The sequence below is a fragment of the Prinia subflava genome, chromosome 3, assembly GCF_021018805.1.
Source record: "Prinia subflava isolate CZ2003 ecotype Zambia chromosome 3, Cam_Psub_1.2, whole genome shotgun sequence".
NCBI classification, from domain to species: domain Eukaryota; kingdom Metazoa; phylum Chordata; class Aves; order Passeriformes; family Cisticolidae; genus Prinia; species Prinia subflava.
The window spans coordinates 83,521,798-83,537,657 of NC_086249.1; the positions used below are offsets into that span (position 1 = coordinate 83,521,798).

Sequence of the window (15,860 nt, forward strand, 5' to 3'; positions counted from 1 at the left end):
GAAATAAGTGCTGTCTTCTAAACGGAGACTAGTTGCATGTGTCACATACTCTTTTTCCTGAGGGTAGGTAAACTTGGTGCTTTGCATTCACCTTTAGCTTTCTTAAAAAAGCAAAGCTTTAGCATCTGCTTGGTCTTGCAGAGCAAATCATTTTGGGCTTGCTTCACTTTCTTTGCAGTAAACTATTAGATGGGGAGGATTCAAGGTGCATCCAGTGGAGCTGGCAACAATTGCATTCATTCAGCATAATCTGTTTTTCTTGCTTGAGAAAGAAAGTAAAATATGAGTAAGAAAGAGGGCATGATTATATGCTTTCTGCTTTCACAAATTATTTTATGACCAGCGTCCAGTTTTGAAACTGGCGTTCTCAGAAGATGAATTTTAAACACCTAAATTACTTTCCTAAACAGTTCACTAAGCTTTTTGCCTCTGCTTTTCAAACAAGTATTAGTTAGCCTCTGGGAGTGATATGTAGATGATATTTATCATGTCCATGTGACAAAAATACATATTTTCCTTTTATGTCTGAATATGATACCAACTTCTGTATGCAATAAAATCCATATCAACTGTGGAAAGAAATGCTAATTCATCTCTAGATAAAAGTCAGAATAAGAAGTTGCAGATGCCCCTGTTTGTTTCAAAAATGCAACATTAAAATATTTTAAATTATTTTTTCTAGAATTTCTTAGCAAAGTATTTGGTGCAAGGGAGAATAGAAGAAAATTTGTAAATAACAAATCCACAAGTATCATTCTTTGAGATATCATTTTGGTTTGATTACTGGGACTGTTTGTTGAAGGATTAGTGGGAAATGTCTGCTGGAGGATTTTGTTAGAGTGGCTTAGGAGATTTAGTGGGCTTCTAGGGTGATAAGACTGAAAAAGGTGAAGGTGTTGAAATCAACAGGTATGGGGCACCTTGCTGAATTTGTGATTCTGCCTTTCAGAAAGTACTTACTGTGCCAAGGGCTGCTAGTCTGCAGTACCAAGGAAGTTAAGAAGAGCTTGGCTCATGGTCTTTAGCAAGCTGGCTTGTCCTTATAGGTAAAACATTAGAAAGTAAAGAGAACTTTGTGTAGTATCCCCATTTGCAAAATCCATATTTTGGATTTTGTATGCAGCTGCTTTTGACCCACTGTCAGAGAGAGGAAACTGGATTAGGGGAGAGTATAACCTGCTTCAGTGCAGCACGTCTGTGCTGTATTGCTCACTTCACTAAATGGTTTCAGGGAGTGGTGATGTATTTTCATCATGGAACATGATGAAACTTCTTGCCTAGCTTCATCTTTTCCCCACTTCTCTGTTAGTGACAGATTCACATTGACAAAGGTGAGGCCACAAAAGATTTCTAGAAAAGCATTTATAACATCGGAAAAATAATCTTTTAAAATCTTTATCCTACTTCAGGTTGGTCAAGAGTTTTGAGTGAGGCTGTGGAAGAGAAGAAAGCTGTAGAGAAAAGATTGCCTTCTTGTGCCAGGTTGTTCCTCTTATGCCTTCCCTGCTTTCTTTTTCTCTCACTTCTCTCCCTGTGTATCTCTTCTGCAAGAAGATGCATTTCTCTGGACATACCTCCTAACCTGAAAGTCCAAAAGCTGCAGTAGCCAGCTAACATTTAGTGTGTGACCATCCTGTGTGTTTAGGTGGCAGGTGAGATGCCTAAGTGAGTTTATGTCATGCCAGGGGTGTTTGTCTCCTTGGTAAGCTGTGTGAAGATCAGTTTACACAACAGGAGGGTGGTTGACTGTGAAAGCTGAGGAGAGCCTTGTGTTTTAAAACATGCTGCTCTCTGGAAGATAAATGTCTTCCTCTAGGATGCTCTTGTAAATCTGAAGCCTCTTTTGATACTAGATGCCTAAGCCCATTTGGCAGATGGAAGCAGGGATTAGTCTTTGAAAGAGTGCCTGGATGTAGTGTTTCTGTTCCCCTCTCCACAAAGATTGAGGCAAGAGCACTTGCCTGGACTGGTGAGTGTCCAGTAACTTTCTCAATCATCTTCTCCTCTCACCACCTTATGGCGTGTCTTAAGCATTGCTTGGTAGAGTGCTCTTGTTCTTTCTTACTGCACCTATTTTCATGGAATAATTAGATTTCCACTGTAATGGAAAAGAAGACTGAACATGGCTTCCCACTACTTACATGAGTCCTTATCCCTGTTTCTAATGAATATTAATTTTTTTAATGTGAATATTTCTTCAATTTAACCAGTGGAAAAGATAGCCTTTTATCAGTGGGAGAGAGAAAAAGCATACTTTTAAGCTCTTTGAGAACACACTAATGTTGTGTTTTCAGGCACGTGTTTTCAACCTAGTGGCTCAGGAGCAGTTCTTGGTATTTGTCTGTTTGTTAGCTAGAATGGCAGTCAAGCTCTCACTTGTGGATCTGAACCAGAAGTCTGGCTGTACTTTTTTTTTTCCCCACCTCACTGTTACCTGCTAGAAATAGGACAACTAACTTTGACGGCATTTCAGTTGGCAGTTGTGTGAGAATATCAAGCTCTGCTTCACAAGAGCTCTTCTTCCTTGTCAAAACTTGTTAATGACTACTCATATAAATTAGAAGAGGCGCATAAATGCCTTTGACATCCCAGCTGAGCAAACTTACCAGCAATTGTAAAGGTGTGTAAAAGAATATCATCTCTGTTTCTAAAATGAATACCAAGTTATGGATTGACAGAGTTTGAGATCATTCAGGACTCTTATTCATCAGAGCCCAATATAACATAGGACAGAAAAATTGTTGCTTAAAAGTCACTGTTTCTTTCCCTCGACTCTAAGGAGTTGGAATGGCTGGCTCCTCATAGAGTGAATAGGTCAGAAATGCAGATGTACAAACAGAGTGGTAGAATTTAGCTGAGTATTGCCTAGTATGCGCTTTTGGGGCAGGCATGCTGATTCAGTTGTTGAGTCTCCAGAGATGGGGTTGGAAGGTAGATCAGCGTGTTAGTCACTGATCCCTTCCACCCTTGCTCTTCATCACTTGGAATGTGAGCGTGTTGTTTTGCAAAAGTTCTCTTTTAAGAAACTTCCAGCCTCATTTTGTGTTCAAAGAGGTGTTGCTGGAGTTCCCACATGGCTGGCAGGCTGCACCTGGGAAAAGCTGTGCTCTCTCCTTGGTGCAGTGAACGGAGCTGTAAATTCAAGCCAACAGCTGCACTGAGGCCATGTTTGTGGTGTTGGGTCTCGAATCTGCGCTGGCACGGGAATAGTGTCATGGTTGTAAGGTGGGAGGCAATTTCACATCTATGATAATGGTCACCAACCAAGAGCATGACTTATTGTTCCATGGTGGTTAAATGCTGTGTGTGTGTACTGTGGAGTGGCTCTTTGGCTGCCACCAATGAATCTTTCCAGTGGCAGATTTTCTGTGTATCTTCCACATCTGTTTCTGGGTATGTGTTCCTGTTCTTCTTACAAGCTCCCAGTGGCAAGGCAGAAAGACTAAACATTATTTTCTAGCATTTTGTTTACTTAGGGAAAGCTGCTTGATTTTGTTTCATTTCATGGAACGCTTTTGAATGGTTGTATACCCACTTTGCAAGGGGGAGGATAACTGAACATATTTCAGGTAGTACTATGTTAAGGAGTTTTCGTCTAATTTATTTTATCCCTAAGCATGGGATTAAATCTCATCTATACAAACCTGTTTAATAGTACACATTGGCTGTACCTCTGAAATTAAGAGATATAATCACAGCTGTATTAAATTAATCCTGGGAAAAATGAGCATGTCTAGTTTCTCAATTTTAAATTAGAAGTGCCTATATTTATTATAATTGATGTGGAAAATGTATTTCTGGAGCAGCACTATAAATTCATTACAATTATATTTGCAAGTTTAATGCTTTTATTTTTCACATAATTTCATTTTAATGTTTAGTTATTAGTACTACAAAATCTATAAAAACCTTGACAAAATTGTATGAAACACAAATTATATCAAATTCTGAAGTCAACTAAGCATAGTCCACATTCTCATCTGTACTACTACTATAGACTCAACTGCTTAAACTCCAGTGCAAGATCATTTATTTACATTAAAATAAGTGTTTATCATGTAAATATAGGGCATCAAATACAAATAATTTTATTAATAGTACCTTTGGTTAAAAGTTGATGCTCATTAGAAATTCTAGGGGATTTTTCCATGACAGCAGATGAACATTTAACCTCTTGACAGTATGCTCAGGCATACAAACCCAAAAGGTATTTGCAGCTACTGACATGCAACATCTTTTTCAAGATAATCTAGCAGTTTGTTTCCCACTTTAAAAGTTAATCTTTCCCAGTGGTTATATTAATGCAGTTCAAATGCATTTTAACCATTTGACACAAGAGTCAAAAGTACTGTGAAGCTCATTTTAATATAGATTATTGTGGATGCAAAATTCCTACTTTACTACTCTAAAGAAAGTTAGTGATTTTTTTATTATGATTATTTGTCATGAAGAATCTATGTTGACTAGATGCTGGCTTTTTTAAACTCATAAAATAAGAACCATATCTGAACAACATTATGTTTTCTTAGTGGAAAAACATATCAAAAGAGCCTAGTTACTTGGTGCAGCGTGTTTCCAATTATGACCAACCATGACTTGTTCAAAAAATAAAAATAATGTGGCTTTTTCATTTCATGGTTTAACTTGTTTTTCTCCTCAAATGTGGAAACATTTTGCTTTGGATGGATATTATTTGTCAGCTTTGTAAACTTTTAGAGCATACTACTTCATGTTTTCCTGCAAAGTGTTGGTAAAGTGAATGTTTAAGCTCTGACTGGAACCTGTTGCTCTGACAGTGTCTGTGCTCAGCTTTGTTTGGTAAGAGTAGTCCTGCTCAGTGGAGCACAGGTTCCCTGGAATCACTTGTGGAGGGCCATAGCTCAGCACATGAGTTGTTCTGTTACCTTTAGCACGGTTACCTGTGACGTTAAGTACAGTACTCACTGCATTGCTCAGTGAGAGTCAGAGCTAGGTCAGGATTTGGTTCCCACTGTGCACTTCCCAGTAGTATCCTGGCTAGCAGTCAGGCTGCATCTGCCTTTGGATGCTTGGCCAGGTTTGTGGCTTTACGATGTGTGTGCATGCTGTGATACCTCCAATAAGGAGGCCCTTGGAGGCTGCGGTTCAGGCCCCCTCTGGTTGCTGTCAGTGTGCAGTCAGCAGGAGTTTATTGCCATCAGGCCTGTGCTGTTCTTCCCACCCTCAGCCCCGCTCTCTGCTCCTCTTGCTTGCAGACACACACTCCTGTGGGCGTGGGGACGGGGCTGCCGAGGCTCAAGGCTCCATCCAACCTGTGAGGGTGCCTTTGATGCATCTCCTGGAGCCCAGCCAGCACAATGCCCGGTGCTAGAGAAAGCTCAAGGGCTGGGAGGGCAGTGTGACCTGCTGATGGAGGGTACCCTGGCCCTTTCTGGGTGCCCAGGGTCATGCATCTCAGCTCTCAGCTGTCTGGTGTACCAAAGACACCTCTGTGTGAGTGGGATTCAGTTCCTTGGGTTGTGCTGTCTAATGGCCTGGCCTGATGCCTGCAGATGTACATGTTAACCTCCAGTTTGGTTGTATCAATAGGATTCCTCTTCCAGGGAAAGTTAGTTAGCAGAATCACAGCTTTAATCAATTTGCAAACGACATGGGGAGGAGAAACAAAGGGATAAAGCCACTGAGTGATTTGCCTGGAGTCAGGGCAGAAGCCTGCAGCAGAGCTTGGGGTTCTGCGTCCAATGTCTGATGTGCTCTGGCAGTCACACTGCTAGTGGAATAAATTTACTAATTATGAATAACCAGCAACATGTTTTGCCACAAGCCACATGAATAACTGTTTCTGCCTGTATGCTTGTTAGCAGATGAGAATTACTTTTAGAAATTAAAAAACCCCTGTATTTACTGCTTACTGACTTTGAAAATTAATAAGCAGAGTAGTTCTTCTTTAATTGACTAACCATTGTATTCTCTTCACAGTATATTTAGCAAGTCTATGAGTATTTGGGAGTTTCATAGCAGTTTGTGGGACTGTTTATTCTCTGATTTAGTCCCCAAGAAGCACTGGTAGAATCAAATGACTTAAATGGTTTTGGAAACTCGGCAATGATTATGGATGCTTTTCTTAATAAATCCCACAACCAAGAGGAAACTTCAGTATTGACACAGTGCTGGACCTTATATTTTGATTAGTGCATGCTTATGGGGAATGAAGCTACCAAAGAATATGTTCATGTCCAGTAGGAATTTTGAGTTCCTGGATAAAGTGTATACTGCTGTGACCTACTGTGTGAATGGAATGTTGACCTGAGCCTTGAAATAAGTAAAAGATACTAATCACTGAAGTAAAAATGAACATGATACTGATTTTTTGTTTGATTAGGTTTTGTTTTTACTTTGGCATGGAACTTGAAATTTTTTTTTCCTAGTAGACTTCCTCTGAAGCTGACATTCCTGTTACATGGGTCAAGTGGTAACAGTAGTTATTTTTCCTTTATTGATTCAAAGCTTATCGAAGTCAGAGGAAATAGTTTTATTGTTGAAGACTATATTTGGGGTGGTTTTTTGAATTGTAGGTCATCATTATAGACTCATTGGATGATGTGTTTATTGCATCATAAGGTCTTAGTGTCCACAGTTCTATCATTCGCCTACAAAACCATACAGACCAAGTATGGAAATGCTTTGAAGCATCAGCCACTTCACCCCTCCAGTTTAATTCTGACTGGACAGTACCTGCTATATTGTAAGAGCAACATCAGATATACTCAGTTGCTAATAATCTTCCCTTGTGTCTGCCCTTGACTGGCATGCTTTTGGAACCATACCTCTTTGTATCCTTTCCATTTGCCACCAATTTTTCTATCTGAAGATGAGGATTTTTAATTTTTTTAATATTTTATTTGTCTTTTACTCTCATTCTCACTTTGGGATCTGTAACTTTAGATGTCATGTTGGTTTCCATTTGAAGGCGGAAAGCAATAGAAGTTAGCATGTACTTTTGAACACTCACTTGTTTGCTTACATGATGCATCTGTGCTACTTCTCTGAACAAAAATGGGAACAAAGTGGTTTGTTAAGTGTTTCTTCCTCAAGTGAGGAATTGCTGCTCGCATCTGAGAGCTGTTCATCTTGCCCCATGTTCACCCGTGCAGCCCTTGGGGATGGTGTTGGCAGATTTGGAGCTCCCCCCAGACGCATCATAAGCCAGTTCAAGTTCTTAATTTGAAACACCCATGCAGAACAAACAACGGAAATTTGTTTACTGAAGATTGAATGGATAGATTTGACTTAGTTTCTGATGAGAAAAGTGGTAGCAATGGCACTTAAGGCATGGCTGGGGGCAGTGGGGCACTTTCCTTGTGGTCTTGGCAAGTTATTAATTCATCTCAAGATGTGGCATGAAATAGAATCCCAAGTAATACCCTAATATTTGATCATATAGTGGCTCCAGTTGACTCCAGCAGGACCAATGCCTTAAGTAAACCTTAGCTGTCAGAGATTCAAAGCAATTTAGCAAGTCCTACATATATGCCAAGATACATCAGCCTTTGTTTTTGTGTAAACTTGAGGGAAAAGGCTTTGTAGTGGTTTATCAGAGGGTTATATGGATTGAAACTTGCACAGATAAGCACTGGACTTACTTTGACATCCATGCTTTGTATCTAATTTATTTTGGTTTTATGGTCCCAAAGGAATTGAAATATATAGGAATACTGATGTCTTGTATCAATACAGCCAAAACTGTAGGCTTTTCTAAGTAACAGTGTTTGTTCCCAAAATGTTCCAAATAACTTGACTCATGTAATACATCATGTAACTAAAACTTTATTTAACTTGTAAACTTGGGGACAACATACAACAAGGAAAATTGCTGTAACTATTAAACTTTGATTTTTAATGGCCACATTATCAAATCATTTTAATGTTTTGAGTTAATACATTATAATGTCTTTTTGGTGGAGTAGCACATACTATCCATTAATTCTTTGCAGCGAAGAAACACTAAAGGAATCCACTGTATTCTTTAAAATAGAATGGGTCTCATTGTAATCTGTTTCTATTTTACTGCATAATTCATCTCGACTGTTTAAAGCTTCTTTGTAGTCAGTAATTAGAAGACTCTTTCCTTTTGCATACCTACTCATTTTTTTTTTACTTCTGGAATAATAGTTGTTCAGTAAATCAAATAACTAAATTAAAAGAAGGTTCTTTCTATATGCTTATGTTTTTGGTAGACTTCTTCCCTAAAGACAAGGTAACTTGTTTTTTCTCAAGCTTATTTTTAATATCTGGAAATGGGAAGCTTTTTGTAATATCCAGCTGAGAAAAAAAGAGTTAAGCTTATACCTACATTCTCTAACCCCTTTTCCTTTCCACTGATGCAAAAAATGGTGATGGTCGCAACTTGAATGGGGGGGATTTTGTGCCAGGTTTTCCAGCCCATTCTGTGTTCTGCAGTTTGCTGACCTGAAGAACCTTAGCTGAAAGGTTCTGAAAAAAGGGAGTGGTGCTGGATTGGGGGATGCTCCCTTTATTGCCTTTGCACTACTTTATGGTGTATATGAATAGGAAAGCAATTATTGAATAGCTGCTTTTTTTTTTTCAACATGAACACCCCTTCTAAATAATCTCTCTATGGTATTTTTTGTGTTGTCTGTATCATATATATGAAAAAAACTTGCAGCTTTGATTGACTTTCTTTCATTTTTCTTTTCAGAGTGAAGGAATTAGTTTTCTCACCATGACCTCAAACAACAGAGTACAACATTCAAAGAAGCTGCTCGGCATATACCTTTTTGTTTATTTGTTTTTTTGGTTTTTGTTTTTGGTAACTGAAGCTGCTTAACGTTTACTTTTTATTGTTGTTACTGTTGGCCCTAACAGTTGCTTAACTGTTGTGGGCTAAACCGTGCAACAAATCTGGGAGGAAGGGAAGGCAACCTGCCTAACTCAGTACCTGTCCATGGCATCTGTGTTACCATTTTGCTGCTGTTTCGACAGAAGTTGGAGATGCTCTTTAAATCATAGGAACTTTTCTGCTGGCCTCTTTAAGTAATGGCCAATGCCTTCATTTTCTTTTTCTTCAAGGAAAAACTGTATTTATTCTCTGGCATATTAGGGGATTCTGTAACACGTGCTGAAGCAGCAAGATCTGGTATTTACTGGCATAATTTCAAGCCTACGACAGTCCTACCTCAGTTCAAAGTAAAGCCGGATTTGCAGTGTTGGTGTACGACAGGAACTCCTTTATCTCTGTGCTGAGTTTCTCCAGAACGGTCGCCAGCCTTACTGAACTTGTACAGCTGCTGCTGCTGCTGGGTTTTGCATCACTAGCCGCAGGGTTTACTTCTCAGACAAAGCCTAAGTAGGGCACTGAAAAGTCTAAAACGGGATGAAACTCTGTGAATCAGACTTGGACAGAGGATTCAGAGTAGTTAAAAAGTATAAAATGTATAACTGAAGCAACATAAGTTAAAAACATCAACCTGTATTAGGGATATCTTTGTACCTTTGACACACTTGTTTAATCCTCTCTATGTAGGTGTTTATGTAGGTACTTCAGATTGCAAAAGCCTTTTCTTCTATTTACAAGCTCACTTTCGTCAGCTAACTGTTCTTAGCTGCATTTCTTGTAACCAAAAATCCACATAAGCATGCTAGGAATGCAGGGATGATAATGGGTATCAGGCAGATTCAAGAGCTAATGTTAACACAGTATTATCTTGCCATCTATAAAGTCCTGATATTTGCCTTTACCAAGAAAAAGCACCATTGTAGCTGCAGGCACTATTACAGGGAAGAACCATTGCAGTCACTTATCCTGAGTTCTTTTCAAGGCTAACTGTGCATCACATTTTCAGTGGCCTGAAAATCTGAGTGGTGTGGCAGCTGCTGTCACAAAAGTCACATACAACTGTTGCACCAGACTAGCAGAATGTCATGCCACCTTGCTTCTCCTTTGATTGAAGTGTTTGTGTACATTTTAAGGGTACCCCACCAGTGCCTGCTCTGATACACATGTAAGTATTACTGAGTTAGGAGTTATGTGAGGCTTTTTTTTTTTTTTTTTTTTTTTTTTTTTTTTTTTTTTTTTTTTTTTTTTTGTCTTTAATCATTGTGCTTGGTGGAACCCATACTTCACTATTGACAATACATTATCTTCTTTTGGGATTTTTTTTAAGGAAGACAAGAGTCCATGTCTTACAAATACAATGAACGGCAATGCAGTCTTCCTGCTTACATGCTGATTTTTTAGAACTGAGGATTGTATTACAAGACAAAGATGAATGTAAACTAATTCCTTCCCTACTCCATGGCTCACTTTATTTTTCTGTGTAATTTTTGGGGTCTTAAATCACAGCAATGCATAATACAATATTAGATCTAAAATCAATTTAAATACCTGATCTGATTCAGTTTTTCTCTAATACTAATGCTATAAATGATTCTAAGACATTCTAAAATGCTGCTTGTTCAAGTCTGGAACTAAAAAACCTGCATCCCTTTGACATTTTCTGTCTGACCCCTCCCCACCCCCTGCCAGCACTGAGTGTGGTACCTGCTGAATTCAGTGTTTTGAACACCTCTATTTTCAAATATCTCTCTGTATCAATTAAGAAATCATGCCACTAAAACAAATGGCTAAACTGCATACAGTAACTTTAAAAAAAAAATAAAAAAACCCAACAAAATAACCTGACAAAATAATAAAATATTCTCTATCCTGTATATTTCACAAAGGCATATGCAATACTTACATTCTTAATTTAGTTTACAGAATGGAACCAAAATGTATAAATGTTATGTTTGCTAAAACTTCACAATGTATATTGGGTCTTTGTACATTTTGCCTGACTTACCTTAAATTTAAAATATTTTTTGCTATATAACCTTAACAGTTACTAAGCAGTGTTTTCTTTTTGGGTACGTATTGTTTCTGGATATCAAGATGTTAAATATATTTCTTGCTATTGTGATATGACAAGAGACTTATCTTGCTGTGTCTTCCAATGTACACGCTGTATATAAGGATAAATGTGATGCTGCTGGAGACCAGAATAAATGGAACTAGAGTAGTGTATTGTATTTAGTCTGTATTGATCATGGATGCTCTCCTTAATAGCCATATGCAATAAAATACGTTATTTATGAAAGGAGTAAAGTATTTGTCTACTTATTTTCTCTAGGGGTGAAGTGGATTTTTCTGGTTGTTTACATAAAATCAGTTTATTCTCTCTTTTGAATGAAAACACACTTTCTGTGAATAAATCTTACTGCACTGCACATACTTGCTTTCCTTTTAACTCCTGAAGTGCTATGAAATAATTTTAAATCTTGTTTAAGGATAAAGCGATTGGTTTTATAAAAGTGAAGTTTGTGTATTTGAGGAAATAACTAGGAGCAGAAATCATCTTAATTTTTAATTCCAGTTTTAAAGTGAGTGGAAGACTGTGGGAGTCCTTCTGGCTGTATAGTCACACTGGTACAAGGAGAGGGGGAAGCTAATGCTATTTGTAGTTATCTCTGGCTGCTGGTTTGCATGCAGAGAACCTGGGGTCACTGTAGCCTGATTTGGTCAGTAGGAATGTCTCTTACACCTGACAGGAGACCCTTTTTCAATGTTCCTTGCACCCAGGAAAGTGATGGGTCAGTGTGGGTCAGGCTCCTGACAGGGAATGGGGCAGTGAGGGGCAGGGGACAACAGCAGTAGCTTCATAAAAAGCTTGATGTCTGTTTTGCAGCAGTCTTGGTGAGAACTCCTTTGCTTAAGCTCGAGAGTGTCTGAATGCCATATTCTTGATCAGATGCAAGGCCTGCTGCTGCAAGGAGGAGACGTAATCTCACTGTCTTTCATGTTTAAACTCATTTGAGGTGAAGTCCTGCCTTGGAATACATATATTTTTCTGGCCACATCTGCCACTAAGTGGCTGGTACTTTCGTGATTGCCTGGTGTTTTGGGGATGGTTCAAGGGCCATACTTGTACGCTTTGGCCTTTAAAGGACAAAACCTGGCTCACTGTGGTGAGATCCTTCCTCTGTAAGTGGCTTGAATGGAAAAGAACAGTTCTCTTTTTTGCAGCAGTAGGATCATTCTGTGCCTGCTGGAGTGTCCATATGAGCCACAAAGTGCTGAAATAAGTGTAAATGCTCCCCAAGAGAGAACGTTCAGTTCCTTCTCTAATCTGTCCTGACCTTCTTATCTGTAGGTTTTCTAGGGGAGAGAAAATGGGACACTGAGTTCTGTAGTGTCTACATCCTTGGCAAGAAAACACAATTGTTTGAATCTTTGAAATTTCTCTGGAGAAACACAGCTATCCCAAAGGACTTCATTTTTCTGCTGTCAACAGGGTATGAGAGTGGTACCTTACAATACCAGAGAAGAAGAATGTCTTTGGTAAGACATCTGGAAATCCAGTATCAGATTCTCTGGAAGGTGCAACTTCTGATAACCAGAAGATAAAATAAACCTTTGGATACTTGCTTCCCTCAGAAGTTTAATGTGATGTAGGACACTTTGAAACACAACGTTTGCACTGACTTGGAACTGATGCTCCTCAGTCATTTTCCAGTGACTGTTCTTCTCAAGGATAAGGAGTCCATGGCTTTCAGCCTCCTCGAGAACTTGCATTTACTCTTTGTGGTACATAGTTCAGAGAAGCGTTGATATGTGTCCAGGTGTCATCCCAGCTTGCTTTCCATTCTCAAACACTATGGGAATAGGAAAGGGTTTAGGTTCTTGCTGTGCTCATTCTGAAATAATCCGTGAGTGTTCTGGGGTTTGCTTTCGGGAGAGCCACTGCTGAACAGTGTAAAGGGAACAAGTTTGGCTGGAGGTGCAAGCCTTAATGCTCTGTGGGAGGCAAATCACTGACCAATTCTTTTAGTGTATTACTACAGCTTCAGGCTTTTCCAGATGGCTTTTCCACCTTGAGAAAGTTCATCTTCAGCCAGCTCTTGCAGAGATCAGAAAGTAATAGGGACAGAAGATGTCATCATTCATTTTTGAAAAGGTAGATCCCAGTTGGGCTTTTATTTTTCAACTTTTTTCTTTTTAATTTGTCATTGTGATGTGTCCTATCTATATATCAGACTAAACATATGTTTAATAAAGTTCAGTCTAGGAATGAGGCCTGTTGGATGGATATAGCACATAACATTGCTTCATATGAGCTATGGCCTCATTTTTTTGTGTTTTATTAGGCAACACAGTATCATGTGTTGAATGCATGGCTGCCAAAAGTTTTTGAAAAGTCCACTTGATCTTCAGTGTTTCTTTACACAGCCTCCTTGTTCTTTCTCTTTTCGTGTTCTTTTTTTCCTTTCTCTAAAAGTGAGAAATACAATCATAAAAGTGCATCAATAAGTGCTAAACTGAATGTAGAAGGTGTGTCTAGAAGGTGAGGAGCACTACTGGTAAAATACGAGCTCTTAGGTAAGAAGAGGATGTAAACATCAGGCTGTGTTTACATATCTCAAATGGAGGAGGCAGAAGGTGGAATCAGACACACCTTGAAACAACCATTAATTGAATATGAGGAGGGACTAGATAAAGGAACAGGGTTCCCTTAGTTGGAAACATGTTTTCTGCAGATCGACCAGTTCAATTTAATTCCCACAGCTGACAACAATTAAGCATTAGCATATTATTCTGCCCTAACCTTTAGAATTTCTGCTACTGCTCCTTAAAGTAGTTTTCCTTCTCATTAAATAATGATCCTGTCTGAAAACGTGGGTGTACTGAACAATTCATTCATTGGTGACAGAAAGCTGTATTGCAGAGCTGAACATCCAGGCCTACCATTCTACCTCAGACAAACTTCAACATGGAAATTTTGCTCAAGCCAAAGGGTCCAGACTTAGGTCTTCTAATATGAATTAGATTTCTCCCCACAAAAAGTGAACTGAATGTGTGTGCATAATTCAAAATATAAGATCAATTGATGAAACTTATAAGGGATGAATTAACTACATCTCCACTAGAATATTATTCTGTAGAAGTCTGACCTTAAAAGTGTAGAGTTAATATAAGCTCCTATGCTCCTAATTACTTTAAAAATATTCCTTTCACCAAGGCATAATGGTTTTTTGAGCAAGTACACTAAATGACTGTGGAAAGGTGTTCTGGTACCCCCTATAAGGTCTCCAAGGCATAGTCTAATTATCTGATGCTAGAATATATTACAACTGTATTTGACAGAGCAGTTACTCCTGAAGGAAAAAATAATTTCTGTATCATTGGCTCTTTTCTAGCAATTTAGCTAATTTAGATGCAGATGTTGAGGAGAGACAGCCATCCTGCAAAAGGACAAGAAAGTGCAGGAACAAGGGGGTGGATTACGCCTTTACTTGAGCTGTGTGATAAACATAGGTGAAGGTGCCATGGTTCATGTACTTGAATATACACTTAAACAAGATAAAGGAGAGTTAAGAGATACAAGGCAACAATATTGCTGTATCTTAATCCAGTCCAGAGGTAACTATGAGGTATTTTCCCCTTCCCTATGGGGCAGTGATTGCCTTAAATTATCTCACACTTGGAATCAGGTATGACGACACAGACACTGGGGAGTAAGTTCACACTGGTCAGCTACAACATGACCACCAGTTGCCCTTTTACTGCTGCCAATTTGTAGTTTAAATATCACAGGCTGTTGCACAAAGATAAACGCTGGAGCCATGGTCCCAGTGGCCACAGATTAGGAATATGCCACCATTGCATTCATGGTGATTTACTGCAGCTGCAGCTCTGATTTGGAGTCATTTGGGAGGTTGTTTGTGTATTCCTGATATATTTTCTTTTAAACCTTATGTCCTCTAAAGACTATTCTGCATTGTGGTATAAGATTGCCTTTGAGGAGTACTTCAGGAAATGTAATTATAGTCTGTTATTTATCATGTCTATCAAGCTGTTCCATATAAATATCTTGGTTCTTAAGTGGAATACATGAAGAATATATTTTTCCTAGAAGGCCAAACCTCCCAATGACTGCACATTTTCTCAAGGCTAAACTGTTTTTAAATTATTTTTTTTTAATTCTGTTTCAATGTGTCGATGGAAACAGAGTGGAATTTTCACAACTAGTCTATGCTTTTAGCCAATGAATCAATAAAGCAATCCAGTATTTATTTCAGCTGCAGATAAATGGATGTTTCTCTAAAGGTTTCATAAGAGTAAAGGTTAAATTTTAATCTTATTTATCTAAGAACAAGTATTAAAGTGTTTCTACTTTGAGTAGTCTTTTCTTAGTAACAGACTTGACAGAAGAGGAATAGTTTTCTTTCCTTGCCTGTGACCCATCATGTTTAAAAGCCCAGAGCTGGATTCTATATTATTTTAATCAAATAATGGTTTTACTATTTCACAGGAAAGACTTTCACTGTATAAACATTTAATTTTTTTATTGACTATGCCTGTATTTCTCAGATGGTAACAGACCCCAGGATTTTTCTGTTCTAAGGGAATAAAAAACAAAGGAAGTTTCTAATTTGGCAGGTGTAGTCCATTGCCTTCAAAACCAGAGAAGAGGCACCACAAAAAAATCCAAGAGAGCATAATTTTCATTTTGAAAACTTGCTCTTTTGTTTTTGGACAATCACATTTACATGATGTACCAGGTTATTTCCATGATCATTGCTCTTCATTTCCAGGCATGGAGATTAGGAGAAAAATCCAGGGACCATGGACCGAAGGATGTCATTTATGCTTGGACTTATCTCTACACTTTCCAGCCATTGGACTCCCTGTCTTGTGACAAATTATATGTTCCAGACATTCAGTTGTTCTACACTGTGATTGTCCTCAATTTGATATATAAAGCAGTGATATACCATCTCAGTTTGAGGTGCATCATCACTCTGTGTGAAGTTCTCCCACACTC

At 38.5% G+C, this 15,860-nt stretch overlaps 1 protein-coding gene across 2 annotated transcripts in view; it reads left to right on the forward strand.

The window, feature by feature from the left end:
* IRS2 (insulin receptor substrate 2) overlaps positions 1-11,143 on the forward strand; it is a 28,522-nt gene extending 17,379 nt beyond the window's left edge. For both annotated transcript variants that reach the window (XR_010079723.1, XM_063392793.1), the window contains one exon: positions 8,699-11,143. Coding sequence is in view for 1 of the 2 variants with exons in the window: in XM_063392793.1 (XP_063248863.1) it covers positions 8,699-8,703 (5 nt within the window). In the remaining variant the exon portion in view is untranslated. The remainder of the gene's footprint in view (positions 1-8,698) is intronic.
* The last annotated feature ends 4,717 nt before the right edge of the window (positions 11,144-15,860 follow it).